The sequence below is a fragment of the Papaver somniferum genome, chromosome 6, assembly GCF_003573695.1.
Source record: "Papaver somniferum cultivar HN1 chromosome 6, ASM357369v1, whole genome shotgun sequence".
Classification (NCBI taxonomy): Eukaryota; Viridiplantae; Streptophyta; class Magnoliopsida; order Ranunculales; family Papaveraceae; genus Papaver; species Papaver somniferum.
Genome location: NC_039363.1, coordinates 115,155,596 through 115,170,545, shown reverse-complemented (window position 1 = coordinate 115,170,545; position 14,950 = coordinate 115,155,596). Strand labels below are relative to the sequence as shown.

General features: G+C 35.5%; 1 protein-coding gene and 1 non-coding gene across 5 annotated transcripts; both read right to left on the bottom strand.

Annotated features, from left to right (window-relative positions):
- Nucleotides 1–84: 84 nt before the first annotated feature.
- LOC113288951 (proline-rich receptor-like protein kinase PERK7) lies at nt 85–4,070 on the bottom strand. 4 transcript variants are annotated; one of them, XM_026538110.1, is made up of 11 exons: nt 3,750–4,070; nt 3,274–3,606; nt 3,114–3,187; nt 2,894–3,015; nt 2,697–2,812; nt 1,985–2,590; nt 1,643–1,891; nt 1,387–1,547; nt 1,076–1,300; nt 836–985; nt 85–698 (listed from the first exon to the last, which is right to left on the bottom strand). In XM_026538110.1, exons 2-11 carry the CDS (start codon nt 3,452–3,454, stop codon nt 447–449), a joined length of 2,136 nt encoding a protein of 711 aa, XP_026393895.1. In that variant the 5' UTR covers nt 3,455–3,606; nt 3,750–4,070; the 3' UTR covers nt 85–446. The 4 variants fall into 4 exon arrangements, with proteins under 4 accessions (XP_026393895.1, XP_026393897.1, XP_026393894.1 ...); XM_026538112.1 differs by having other exon boundaries at nt 3,274–3,603; XM_026538109.1 differs by having other exon boundaries at nt 3,780–4,070.
- Nucleotides 4,071–13,775: 9,705 nt separating this feature from the next.
- On the bottom strand, nt 13,776–13,848 carry TRNAR-UCU. Its single transcript has one exon. It is a non-coding gene; the product is annotated as a tRNA-Arg (tRNA).
- Nucleotides 13,849–14,950: the final 1,102 nt, after the last annotated feature.

Genomic DNA, 14,950 nt, shown 5'->3' with positions numbered 1-14,950 from the left:
TAGTTTACCAGAGTTGAATTAAGACCAAAAGATGGCATGTGAGAAGAAAAATAAACTTGGCAATCAACATGACAAGTAGAAGCATATTTGAGAACTTTCGTAATTACTGAAACACTTCAATTATCAAACATTTACATTCTCTAAAAGATATAAATTTAATTGACGCATACAGGAAATGCATCTTTTTTGGTTGGGAAACCTTTGAGAATCGCTGGAAAAACAGATCCTTTTATTCTGACAACTTCCTGCAACCAAATTGCCTAAATCTAACACACCACCAGTGTAGTATATTGGGTGCAAACTGAAATTGTTATTCTCTCTCTCAACTGTACACTACCGGGAAAAGAAATAAGAAAAGAAACCTAAAATACTTTTTGCAGCGTCAAAGGGAAGACGGCCTCCCATTAAATTTGAAGAAATGATATGTGCCTGGTAGAGGGAGGACATTAGTTGAAGCTTGAAGAGCGACTCCATCTTCCTTTTAGATAAGAATCCAAAGAGCGGCGTTCGCTTTGATCTATACTGCTAGGCGATGTTGTATCATCATCATCCATACCGAACAAAGCAACACTTAAATGTGATTCAGCACTAGAATCTGGATGAGCTTCATCTCCTTCTTCTTCTCGGTACTCAAGGTCATTCCCGTGGGAATTCGACCACTCCTCCACGTCAATTTCTCCTTTTAGAAGCTTCACTACCTGTGGTTCCAAAAATAGTTTAGAGAACCAAAACTGAGCAAGCACTAATAAACCATATTCTTAGCCATATCATGTGCATCTACCTAGAGAAACCACACCTACAATCTCTTGTAAGGGAAATATCAAACTAGAATTACCTGACTCATCTCTGGTCGTAATCGAGCTGTTCTTGTGATACAAAGAGTCACAGCTAAAACCATTCTTTCCATTTGCGCCTCATTGTATTTTCCAATCAAATCAGGATCCATTATTCCTGCAATATCCCCGCTCTCCAGCATTGGTTTCGCCTGAACACGTAAAAATGAAAAAATTGGTTTGAACACATGTGGCTCATAAATTTATAAGAATGCAAAAGCTCCAAATGGAGAAGGCCTTACCCACATAACTAAGCTCTCTTGTCCTTTAGGTGTCTTGTCGCTAATCGGCTTTCTTCCAGATAACAATTCAAGTAGAAGAACCCCAAACGAATAGACATCTATCTTTTCCGTAACCTTCCCGTACATGAAATATTCTGGAGCTAGATAGCCAAACGTTCCAACTACATCAAAATGCGCCTCTGCTGAAGTTCTTGGCGTCCAAAGAGCTAGACCAAAATCAGAGAGCTGTCACATAGAGGAAAACCAAAGCTGTCAGTATAAAATCTCTTGACTAGTTTATTACTTAATTGAATTCCACCATCTGTTGTTACCTGTGGCTCGAAGTTTCTGGAAAGAAGAACATTTGACGACTTGATATCTCTGTGTATAACTGGCCTAGCACATTCATTGTGCAGGTAATTGATAGCTTCAGCAATTCCAATTGCCACCTTAAGCCGTAAATCCCATGACATACCATTTTTCCCTCTCTTCTCTGCTTTGCAAATAACAAAAAACCATTTTGAGCAAGTTTACTCGAAAAATTCTACAAGAAGTGAACCAATACTAGAATGGATGATGAATGCTTACCATGAAGATATTGCTCTAGGCTTCCTTTGGAGAAGAAATCGTAAACTAAGACGAGATCATTATTGTTAATGCACACCCCAATGAGAGGTGTAATGTTTTTGTGCTTTAGCGAGGAGATGATATCGATCTCCAACACGAAATCCTTCCATGATTCCTTGGACACTTTTAAAACCTTCACTGCAACCAATTTTCTATCTGAAAGAATACCCTTGTACACACGACTACACCCTCCTTTCCCAATTACATTTTCTGCTCATTAAGATATGAATCAACCGTAAGAACGGCGAAAAGGCTTAATACTAATAGAAAGGTTAGTGAGAAAGAAAGGGGGAGAGTAGAAACCTGTGGAGAACTGAGAAGTTGCATTGCTGAGCTCCTTATGACTAAACCACTTACAGTTAGAGGAATTAGTCCTGACTACAAGATCCATTTCCTTAGGAAGCTCTCCCCACGCCTCCAAATTCTTATTACTGAGTGCGTTTTCATACTCTCGTACAAATTGATTGTCACTTTTATCAGAATCATAACTAGTCGGGGTTTCAGGAAGCGACCTATTGGGTAAGCTCATTACCCATTGCACCACTGACATTTTCCTAGCTCCTTGTGATTCTTTATGGTTGTTGTTTTGATTCAAAGAAGTTGCACACCGAAGCAGAGGCCAACCCGGTTTCGATTCTGGTGTCTCATTAACAGTTACAGGACTAAAAGGTTCCTCCCTAAATAGCTGATCGAGGTGGGCACTACCATGTTTAATACCGTCACTACCAGACATCGAGCTTGAACAAAGCTCTTCTCTATCTTCATTAGAAAACCTGAAATTGTCACTCTTTGTGTTTTCACTTTCTCCTGATCCATCTTCAGATATCTCAGATAGTTTGGGACTTTGAGTTTCATTCAGACTCAGAAGCTGAAATGGGTATATACTTGGCCTTCTATCCCATTTCATTCCTACAAATTAAGCACAAAATTTTATAATTTATCAAAAACAAAAAGATCTCCGAGTTGAAAGATCAAAATTTTATAATTTTGCAAACAAAAATGCATTTAATCATACCTGGTGGACGGGTAGTGAGACCCCTTTCGTAGACGACTTTTCCGTTGTGGACTGCCAATACTGAAGTATTTGATGGTAAATTCTTATAGCAGTACTTTGCCACATACAGAGAAGAGCTGCAAAAGACATTTCATTTCAGATCAACCAAAATAAAAATAAAATAAAAAAACCAAATTTCCAAACCATATGCAATTTACCTCAAAGCATGTCGCCTCCGGCTAACTCCTAAAACAACAGTCCCTGCATCAAATACCTTTGCTTCTCTAACTAATACATCTCTAACTGAACATCCATTACAAACTTCTCCTCTAAGAACAATCTGAAACGATAAGATAACATAATTGAGATTCTCAATTTACAGAAAAAAATACAAAAGCATCATAAATTGAATAAATAAAAGAAGTTCAATTTACAAACCTTTTTTTCATTACATAAGCCTTTATAAACTTCTAGATAATCTTCCAATAAGAGATTATCCGCAGCAGACACATCTGCAAAGACAAACCAATCAATTAGAATCTCAAGATTTTGAGGTGCTAATAGAGAAAACAAGAATGATCTGAACTGAATCGGTTACCAAAATTTCGAGAAACGTGCAAGGCAACAACTTGATCTCCAGGTTCAGCAACTTTAACAAGAGCCCAATTAAGCAATTCTCTACCAAGCTTATCAATACGAATCCCTACCAACACCGTTTTCTTTTCTTTCACCTTGTTCTGTTCATTTCCTTTCTTTACAACTCTCAATTCAACAGTCATATTTTTTCTCTGTATCTAAAATTAAAAATATTTACAAATCTTTTCTTAATTTTGATCTGTTTGAACTTGCAGAATATATAACCCTGCAAATCTATCCATTTTAAAGTAGTACTTGTCTGAATCTCTGATCATGTCATATTCTTCTGCTGCTGCTGTACCCCCACCATGATCAAAAGACAAATAAATTAGTTATAAGATAAACACATAAAAAACGTTTCAACCAACTAAAACTAACATTCTCAAAGTTCTAAGCAAAGGGGGAGCTTCGAAATAAAGAATTGCAGACAAATCAAACCTATAAATTTTGTCTTTTTTTTCTTCTCACCTTCATCTTCTTTCTTTTTGAAAAGGAATTGCCGCCAACGATCATCACCTACTCCTCGTTACTAAAATACTAAAACTAACAAACAATAAATAAACGAATTTAAAACTAAAAAGTTGATCTTTTTTTTTTTTGTGACATTTCAACAGTTGATCAAAATGAATTCGACCCAACAAAAAAAAAAATTAAAAATTTTGACAGGGAAGAGGAAAGGGAGTAAAAATGAGGAGATGGATATTAGAAATTGATGGTTTAATTACAGAGAGGGTTCCTAGAATAATGGTGAACACTAGAGTGCCCAAGAGAGGAAAACTAGGATCTTTCTTTCTTCTTCTACCGTTAAAAAATAAATACTGGCGGGAATAAACCCATAATAACCGGTTATCTTATCAAACCGACACTTCCGTCAAGAAAATTATGACCTGCTTTTGCGGGTATATGCCCACCAACTTCAATGTCATCCGACACAGTAAATAAGAACAAGTACCAAAAAAAGATACTGCAATAAGTAATTTAATTTAAAGCCTTTTATGATCTATTGGGAATTGGACATATCAGGATGAAAACATTACCCTTGTTCAGGGGCATCCACTTAGTTAATAAGGTCCGGTTTCCAACAATTAGGCATGGGGAGGAGCGACTGTACGGAGTCGGACCAACCATTTGCACGTCAGTATCCTGCGGGCCTTCGCCAGAGTGGCAGGATTTTAAATTTTATAATTTCAAAACATGTTTGCAGAATGAAGTCACGCATTCAGTCAATTTAAGGTTCTGTTTTAGCTTAGAAGAGTTGAAAGCGGCTGTGTCAGCCAAGAAATCAATCAACTTTGGCAACTTGTTTAACCCTGACTTGGAATACATGCAAGAAATAAAAAATTCTTCTAATTAAGTTACCCAAATTGTGCTATAAAATATACGGCAAACAGTACAAGAGAGCAAGTAAATCATTAGATTAACTGCCTCAAAGTGACCAATAATACTTGCAACTTTGATCCAATAATGTTGATTGATATTGATGGATTCCACTGATGTTCCCAGTCCCACTCTGCACCTTCCCATTGATTTAAAATTCAAAAAAGGTAAATACGTACGCTGGGGTCAGCATTTGGAAGGGTACTTTATTTTCATTCTTTCATCCGTTCATTCATTCATGGGCTGATCGATATAAATATTTCCATGTGAGACTTGAAAAAAAAAGGAGTTCACTTTCCAAAACTAACAGTCCCATACTGTTCTTGGATCTGAGCACCTAACAAATCTTGAGAAGAAAAAGTACGGTATTTAATTTTGCTTCTAATGGAGAGTTTTAATGGACCCTGATTAGAAAGAAAGACAGATATCTACATTGTTATTGAGTAATGTATGGGGATGTCCTGCAAAAATAATGGACCGGACCAGTGACCACCGACCACTGATGTGCTCCTTCACCGTTGCATTGTCGAAATTTCGCTTTCTTAGTACAGACGTATGGATTCAACCACGAGTGTGTGGGTTCAACGACATATTTATTACGAGATCTATATTTTCATCCATTAAGAGTTGTTGCAACATAATTTATCATGTTAAGTAACCCACTCATTCGTTTTGCATGGCATATTCCGTTGTAAGGGATTAATGCTACAATCTGCACGAGTATAAATCAGAAGCAAAACTATTTTGTTTCGCGAGAAAATAATTCATTTGTTTATGGAAGTCGGAAAGTAATTTCTCAGTGCATATTATTTAGACGTCTGTGAATAGCCAGTTTTACTGAATTGTTGTACATGTCGTAAAAGATTTTCTGGTGAACTGTGACTGCATAACTAACTGCTCTAACAAGGGGTCGTACTAAAAGATGTGTTAAGACTGCATCACTGTCTGCAGATTAAGAAAACGAATATGGCGGGGACTCTGGAGTAGCTTTTTCGTTTTTCATATGAATCAGAATCATACATAGCTTGATACACTATACGATTCAAAGATTTGCTTTAATCATCATTATCCTATATAGAATTATAAGATCATTGTCAAGCCAACGTTTTCCAGATGATGTTTGCTTTAGGAGGCTCACCAAACCAGCGGACCCTCACAGTCAAAAGGTTTGCAGAAAGATGTAAATCCTGCTTTTAGCTTGTCAAAGCTTCTCCTTCCGGGTCGTGCATATGCGATGTTTTACACTTTTCTGTGCATCTTTTCCTGCGGGGATTTTTTTTTTGACGAGTAGACATCGAGCCACGCAAATAAACTGTCGTTATAATCAAATACTAATAAGGTACTTTACTAAATTAGCAGTATATTATATATGGGTTGCCGTGGTAGACTGGACAGCTTACGGTGACATGTGAGCTAATTTGTTGTTTGTGTTTAACAATCGTTGACAACAAACTTCTAGTGAGGTCACATATATTTAAGGTCCTACTATGATCATGCTTATGACTCAAGTTAAATAATTAATTAATTAAAACGTAAATTTCTTTAAAATAACTCTCCAACAAATTATTTAGAATGGAATTATCGGGTAACATCCCTCATGCTGCTTTTACTGTTTAGGACCTTTATTTAGGTCACCACATCTAGACTCTAGATGGACTCGACTAGTCAATTGTGACACACTAGACAGTAGACATGCACTTCATCTAACCTGCTCCAATCATCGTCGTTTAAAGCTCATTGTCGTTTAACTAGCACGCATTATACCAAAAGAGTGCATACCCCGTGGGACTCAAACCCACAATCGCCTGATTAGAAGTCAGATGCCTTATCCATTAGGCCACGGGTGCTGTTTGCTCTAAACAGTTTTAACAGATTTATTATAATTTTCATGTTAGTGTAAATTTATTTTATGCATCATTTCACTCATTTCCCAGATAGAAATTTCTTTTACGTATAAGCATAAACCTTATTAACAACGGGTTCTGGCTCTATCAATGCAATAGTTGATATTTCCTTGTTTTTCAAAGAGCCATTTACAAATATAAACCTCTTGTGATTTCCGTGTTCAAATATCTATCCATCTTGATGTCGGTATAGTCTCACTTTCTCTTCTTTTTTTTTTCGAAAAACGGTTGACATCTAGTTAGATGATAGGTGGCAGCTATTTTATCTTATTTATCCCTGAACCATATCTTTTTCACGGTAAGGGTAAACGATTCGACAGTTCTGAAAAGAGTGTACCGATGTTGGACTGGACATGACGAACCTGAAAGCGGTGTAACGATAATGAATCGGGCTCAACAAATCTGAAAACTATCGAATCCTCACCAACCAAAAAACCCAAGACACTTGGGAATAATGGATCTTTTTGGGAAACGATATAAAGAAACTGAAAATGGTGAAAACGATGTTGAATCGAGCTCGACGAGCCTGAAAAATGGTGTGGAAGGTCAACATGGAACGACTAAAGGTAAATGAGTAAATTGTTGGGAGACTTAACCAAGATTGATGAAAGCATGAACAAATTAATATTTGTAAACCGGGTTCTTCAACAAACTTATATTATGAAATAATCCGTTTCCAAAATAGACTTTCTAGCAAAATGATTGCCAGACATGATTAATCTTATCTAACCTAAAAATAAAGAAGCAAAGGTTGGTATTGTGGGTTCCCTTCGTGCCACCCTGACGAGTTTGCCAATAGCCTCATATGAGAATGCCAAACTAAAGCAATTTATATATGCATCAGAAATCTCTTCAATAAAAATAATAAAGAAGACATCGGAAAAGATTTCATTTTTACATAATCCATCTTCAAAAACTAAACTCTCGTGACCTTTGAGATTAATAGGGTAAGGCCGTGTTAATGAGTCAATATCCTAAATTTCTTAGCCAATTACTGCAACTTGATTTCCCTTCGTGGGAGTAAAGATGAAACCCGAAAAGTTATCGCATTGCCACAACAACAGATGTGCTTCCTTTAGAATTGATTGATTTTACCAGGGTGTTGTGCTTGGTTTTCCTTCAGTGTGGTCTATTACCTTTTTGAAATTTCCTTCTAATGAAAAAGAAAATGGATATTTTTTCCGACTTGCCCGTACAACTTCCTATATCGTAGCTAAAGTTTATGGTTCTTTGGGATTGGTAGCTTTGATAGCTTAGATTATGCTCTAGTTCACTGACATTCCCCGGTAAAATTTCTCAGCATATATTAGTCAATATCCAGCACTCAACAAAGTAGAAATCCAAAATAGCATCGGAAATAATTTTCTTTTGTTCCTCAGATGGTGATTTGCAAGTGACAAATTATTTTAGCTGCTAGTTGAGTTATAAGTAGATTCGAAAAGTTTAAATTTCCTTGAATTGCAAGACCAGTTTTGAGCTTTGCATTGAAAGATTTTATTACATCTTTCCTTTTTGATGGAAAGGTTAATACTATTAGATTAAATGATATAACACAACAGGTTTATGAATTTCTTTTTTTTGTAAATACATTACATAATATAGAACATTTGTGGACTAGTTATCGAAGATGTGTTTTAGTGCGTTAAAGGCGCTCTCTTTGTCATGTAGTCCACTGTTATATTGTGTTTTATGCTCATGAATTTTTGCTTGCGCTTGTGAAATATTTGCTAGAATTGATATAATCTAGTTGATTGTATTTTATGCTTGCCAATAAGCCTTTGGGATTTTATTATTAAAGAGATGCGTTAATTGTTCGCAATCTGTTTCTATTGTATACTTGAGGTAATACCATTATTTTGACAGTTGCTTTCGATCAACAAGCATTGTGTTTATGCATGTAAATCTGAAGATATCCAACTACATTCAACCTCAATAAGCATAAAGGATTCTCGGTGTACTGAATATAAAGAAATGTGTAACCCGTTTATAAATATGTCTCCTTAAAAGAAGTATTTATAAATATGATTCATTTAGTATCCAGGTAAAGTATGAGGGTGAAATTGTTTTTGATACATGGTCTTGATGGGAGAAGTTTTTTTAGAGTTTGCACTGGTGGGAGAAGCTTGCATATGGTTCCTAATTTGATCTGTAAGCTACGATCATGAACTATCTTTTTAAATATTACTGAACATATATGTTTCCAAATAAACTACAAAATGATAGTAATATTGTTAGAGAGGGGGGAATAAGTTGGAGAAGATATCCGGTTAGCAATCCAACCATTAATGGAACCTTAGGAAGGGTCCGTTGACACAGAGGCCAGGGAAAGGGAGAACTATGTTGCTATAGTGAGGGGCATTTAAAAAAAAACATGATTTTCTATCTCAAAGCTTTAGGGATTACATAATGAATTTCCAGCAAAATAGCTGATTCATGAATCGCCAACCGGCTAGACGTTGGGCTAGATGTTGGAAGAGATTTGTGAACTACTTCTTCCATTTCAAAAAATAAGGCTGGTTTTCATAAATGAAAAGTCAAATATTGTAACTTTACTACTTAGTCCATAATAGGGACCATTTATATCTCTTTTAACAGATTTGGGGACCAGTTTTCTCTTCTGTTTTTCTTTTTAATATATCAAGGGTACCACTTTTTCTTAAGAATAAATTAGGAAAAAACATTAAAAGAAAGTTCAAATGATTGGTTTTTTTATCGAGTAAATGGAATGCTCCAAATTTTTTTCCAAGAGATATCTATATTTTTATCAGGGAAATGTGTCGTTCGGAAATTATAAACAATTTTTTATGAAGAAAGTTTCGGATGAACGATGTTTCTATCTAATTGTATCTAATTTATTGATTCTCGTGGAAATGGCTAATATTTTTTCCTCTATTTACGGAGAAAAAGATCATCTAGCTTGAAATGTTCCTATTTTCCTTCTGGAGCAACTATATCACCGAACATAGTGGGAATAGATTCTTCCTTATCAGTGGGTTTTTGAATGATGGTTGAATAAGGAATCCAAGCATTATCCCAAATTTAGATGGACTTACGGTCCCTGATTTTCCAAATAAAATTATCTTTAGTGTGAGCTAGGCTAATCTGGATACTTGTCCAAATATATGATAAATTGGATTTTTTCGTCGAAAAGAAAAACTGGGAGTGGGGGAATTATTTTTCGTTTAAGAATTGTATCCAGAGATAATCTGGTTCCAGTATGAATGAGACAACTCGTAAGCTTAGGCATAAGAGTTATATTAAATTGATGAAGATTTTGTATTCCCAATCCTTCCTGCGATTTAGGTTTACATATGTTGGACCAAGATTTTAAGTACACTCCTCCTCCATTAAATTTATCTTTATACATATTTCTTTCCATCCTTTGTTGCATTGGAGCTTCTATTTTTATTAAGTTACTTGTGCCAACGCTATCTACGTTGTATAATAGTCTATGCATGGATTACAAGATTGCATCGTAACAGACATTCGGGGAAGTACTCTAACTGACTTAGGAAGAACAATTCAAAAAATAGATATTTAGCATATATTATTGAACGTTATATATTACAAAAGGCAAAGTATTAATTAGCAAAATCAATAATTAAAACATTTTTGCTTTTGTGTGAGTGGTGATGCAGTGTTAATAGCCTATTTGAATAGCTATCCAAAAGTTAGTTTGAAACATAATTTCAGAATGACTTCTTAAAGCAGAAAAAATAACTTTTTGTGAAGCAAATATTATTTATTTTTGACTTTTGCTTCTGACTTTTGTTTCTGGTATCTAAACAAGCTATAAGATATTTCCATAAAATGAAAACAAAAACATGATTCTTGTGAGGTATTTAATTTCCAGAAGTTTTCCAGAACAAAAAAATTGCTTCTTATAAATTATCTTCAGTGGTAAGATGTTAATAACACTTATATCAAGACTCGAGATAAGTTGACTAATTAAATTAAGACGAAGGATCCATGGACAATCTTATATGTACACTATCCATACAAGATTGAACCAATTTTTCTTTAGAGTTCAAACTATATTCAATTTTAACCCCATATTTTGATGATATATTCTTCTTATTAAATTCTATATTCCTACCAAAAATGAGCACAGTCTGAGACGCATAACACCATCGTCTACCACTTTGAAAATCAATCATTGAAATTTACGGTCGAAATTTTAGCCGGTAGATGATAAGGTTTGGTATATCGAATTATGCTCATTTTTTGTAGGAATCTATAGTTTAATAGGAGAAACATTTCATCAATATATTGAGTTTAGAGTAATTTCCATTTGGACTTTATAAAATAATTGATTTAATGTTGTACGGATAGTGCACATATAAGATCGTCTATGAGTCCTCCTCTTAAATTAGTACGCAAGTATTACGGGCCTTCGGTAAAAGTCATTCCCTCCCCTCGGGGCCCTACCCTTCATCGTCTATTTAAGCTCATTGTCAAATGACTCAAATCTAACAAAATGAAAATGAAAAGAAAAAGAAAGGAAATGAAGATTAATCAAAATGCATTGTTGAAGATTAATCAAAATGCATTGTTAAAGATTAATACTATTGCTCATGAACTCATACATTTTATGAAGAGAAACCAGGGTGAAGGTGGCTGGCTAGCTCTTAAAGTGGACATGTCTAAAGCCGTTGACAGGCTAGAATAGTGTTTCATTTTAAAAGTTATGAGAAGTTTTAGTTTTAATGAAGAATGGACTCAACTTATTCAACAACGCGTTAGTACTAATTCACTTGCTGTACTTCTTAATGGTTCACCTTTTTTCAGAATTTAATCCTTCATGAGGTATTAGACAAGGAGATCCCTTATCTCCTTAGAGCAACTGCAATGGTGCGAGTATAACCAAAGACCAAAGAGGGAAAAAAAGATCAAATTTTGGGTTTAGTATGGTGTGTGACGCTACGGTGGAAAGACTAAATTTGGTCAGACGTACATTATACGTTCGCATGGTGCGGGGCGTAGACTATACCAACGCCTGATTGGGTAGATTCTAAAAAAAAAAAAAAAAATGAAAGAAGTGGGGCGGAGGTATAAAGCCCGCCCCACTAAAATGGTTTTGAAAACAAAGAATGGGGCGGGGGTATAATGCCCGCCCCATAAAAAAAAAAAAAAAAAAATGGGGCGTAGACTTTACGTACGCCCCATGTGGAGCGTAGACTATATCAACGCCTGATGTGGGGCGTGGAATATACGTCCGCCTGATGTGGGACGTGCACTATATGTCCGCCTGGTGGTGGAGCGTGAAGTATACCAACGCTCGACTATATTTGGGTTTAGTCTTGGTCCCAGACCAAATATACTCTAGGTTTTAGTCGTTGATCAAAATTTGATCGATAGTACGTTCCACTACGTCTGTTCAAAAGACCAAATATTTGGGTTTACTCTCCCACTGTGGACGCTCTTAGCTCTTCAAAAAAATGTTAGAAATCAAAGCAGCAAGAGGAACTCCTCCTGTTAATCATATTTTGTGCAGATGATTGTCTAATCTTTGCTCATACTAATTTAACCAATGTGACTAATCTTTTACAGGTTATTGAATATTTTAGTTCACAATCGGGTCAAGTCATAAACTTTGACAAATCTTTCATCTTATTTGGCAGTAATTTGGATCCTTCTATATGTGACTCTCTCAGTCATATACTCGGAGTAAAGAACATAGATAGCAAGGAGAAATATTTGGGTTCACCACTTCTTATTGGTAAATTCAAAGTTAAATCTTTTGAAGAAATTAATGTTGCTTTTGAAAGGAGACTTACAAATTGGCAAGGTGGAACTATGTGTCAGGATGAAAGAGGTAGTATGGTTAAATATGTTCTTAATGTTGTACCACAGTACCAAATGAGTACTTTCAAGATTCCAAAAAAAACTAATTAAGAAGCTAGACACTCTGCAAAGGAAATTCTTTTGGGGTTGCAAAGCAAATATAGCTAACAAATATCATGGATGAATTTATGCATTCCAAAAGAGTTTGAGGTTTAGCTTTTAGAGACTTAGAGATGTTGAATCATGCCCTTCTTACCGAAATCATGCTGATTCATTTTTGTACACAATCTAGTCTATTGTGTGTTAAATTGTTAAAAGCCAAATACTTTAAAAATGAAGATTTTCTTCATATGCAACCAGACAAAGATAATTCCTCATGGATTTGGAAAGGTATTGAAGTTGTTCTTATGGTTCTATAAAATAATTATTGTATGGAGGTCAATAATGGTAATAAGACTTGAATATGGTATGATGATTGAATCGTAAATTTATATTACGGGCATATTCCTTCTTGTGCAAGCCGTTTAAGTTACATGCAGGTTAAGGATATTACAATTCCTAGTACTTCTGAATGGAATGCTAGTCTTCTCCAAATCCTTTTTACTCCTGAAGTGTTGGAGAAAATTACAAGAATGCAGATAAATAATGAAGAAGAAGATGTCACCAGGTGGCACTGTACAAGAGATGGTAAATTCTCGATTAAAAATTCTCATAATAAATTAGTTGAAAGTAGATTCATCAACAAAACCTTAAATACAGTTCCTAAGGAGGTGTGGAAATCTCTTTGGAAAATGAAGTTACCTCATTGAGTAAAAATTTTTATATGGAAATGCCTCAAAGATATATTTCAGACTAGAGAAGTTACCTCATTAAGTTACTTGTGCCAACGCTATCTATGTTGTATAATATACTATGTATGGAGTACAAGATTGCATCGTAACAGACACTCGGGGAAGTACTCTAACTGACTTAGGAAGAACAATTCAAAAAATAGATATCTAGCATATATTATTGAACGTTATATATTACAAAAGGCAAAATATTAATTAGCAAAATCAATAATTAAAACATCTTTGCTTTTGGGTGGTGGTGGTGGCGCAGTGGTGGTTGGCGGCGGCAGGTGGTGGTGGTGGTCGGTGGCAGGTGGTGGTGGTGGTCGGCGGCAGGTGGTGGTCGGTGGTGTTGCTAGTTGCTTGTGGTTAGTTGTTGTTGTTGGTGCTAATATAATAAAAATTAAAAGTGGTACTGATTTTTGTTTTTGTTGGGATGATTTAAAGTAAAAGGATAATATAGATAGTTTATGTTAAACGGGGGTTTTGTGAACAATTTGTTTTGTTAGAGTTTTTGTGCATGGATAGTGACACCTTTAGAGTTATAACTCGCGGACTAAAAAAAAATGCATACCCGGTGGGACTCCAACCCACAATCGCCTGATTAGAAGTCAGACGCCTTATCCATTAGGCCACGGGTGCCGTTTGATGACAGCAATTTTAACAACAGGCAATCTAATTCCAATGGTTAATTGATACGCGTGACACTACCTATATAACACCTTCTCATACCAATGGTTAACTATCTTGCATCTTCCGAGCATCATCGTAAGATTATATAACACGAGTGTTAATTAATCTTTATTGGGTTCTCTTAACTTGTATACTAGGACATATATTAAGGTTGAATAAAATAATACTATTTTATATTGGTTAGTGCATTTTTGTCGGATAACTACAAAAACTTTGGAATCTGCTTTTAGTGTTTCTAGAAAGATTATTTACACTTATACCCCTCAAAAGTTGATCATTATTTTACTTGTAACTCAAGCATTTGTTGTGCTCCACAACAAAACCACGGCCTGTTGCTCGATACTTAGCTCCACCATGAAGAATGGTTTTTCCGAAGTAATGGGTGCGAGTACGGAGTACTCATTGTGATTGTGTAAAAAACAGATGCCAGCTGAAGTTATCGTCAAGAAATCCCATATAGCTAGAGTTGAAAGAGTTGAAATTCCATTCAATACCCATGACTAACAGGGGGTTAGTTGTGGGAGAGTTCGAGAGATTTTAATGTATTTAGGTTTTCTCCTGTTAGTCCTGAGGGAGTTTGAGGGAGTCTCTCCAAATCTCCTTAGTCGTGGGGGAGTTTAGAGGAGTCTCCTAAACTCTCTAGAAAACACCTTTTAGTCGCTGGGGAGTTTAAAAAAAGCTCTTGAACTCCCTGTTAGTCATAAAACCCTACAATACTAGGGAGTTGGTTGCTTTGGGGAGTTCGAATGAGTTTTTAGTGTATTTTGGTCTCACAACAAATCTCTCAAAAGAGTAGAGATTTGGGAAGGAGTTTGGTGCGTAGAAAACCATAGGAGAAAGAAGAGGAAACGTTTTTTTTCCAGGTATGTTTTTTTTCTTCTTTGATCTCCATGATTGTTTATAATAGTTTGATTTGTGTACTATTTTGATTGTTTTTCATATCTTTGATCTCCATGATTGTTTATTTTGATTGTGTGTATAGTTTTTTTTTTGTGGGTACTCTCTCTCTGTCAAAACCCTAATTTGTGGTTCAAAAGATCTTGGTAAGAAA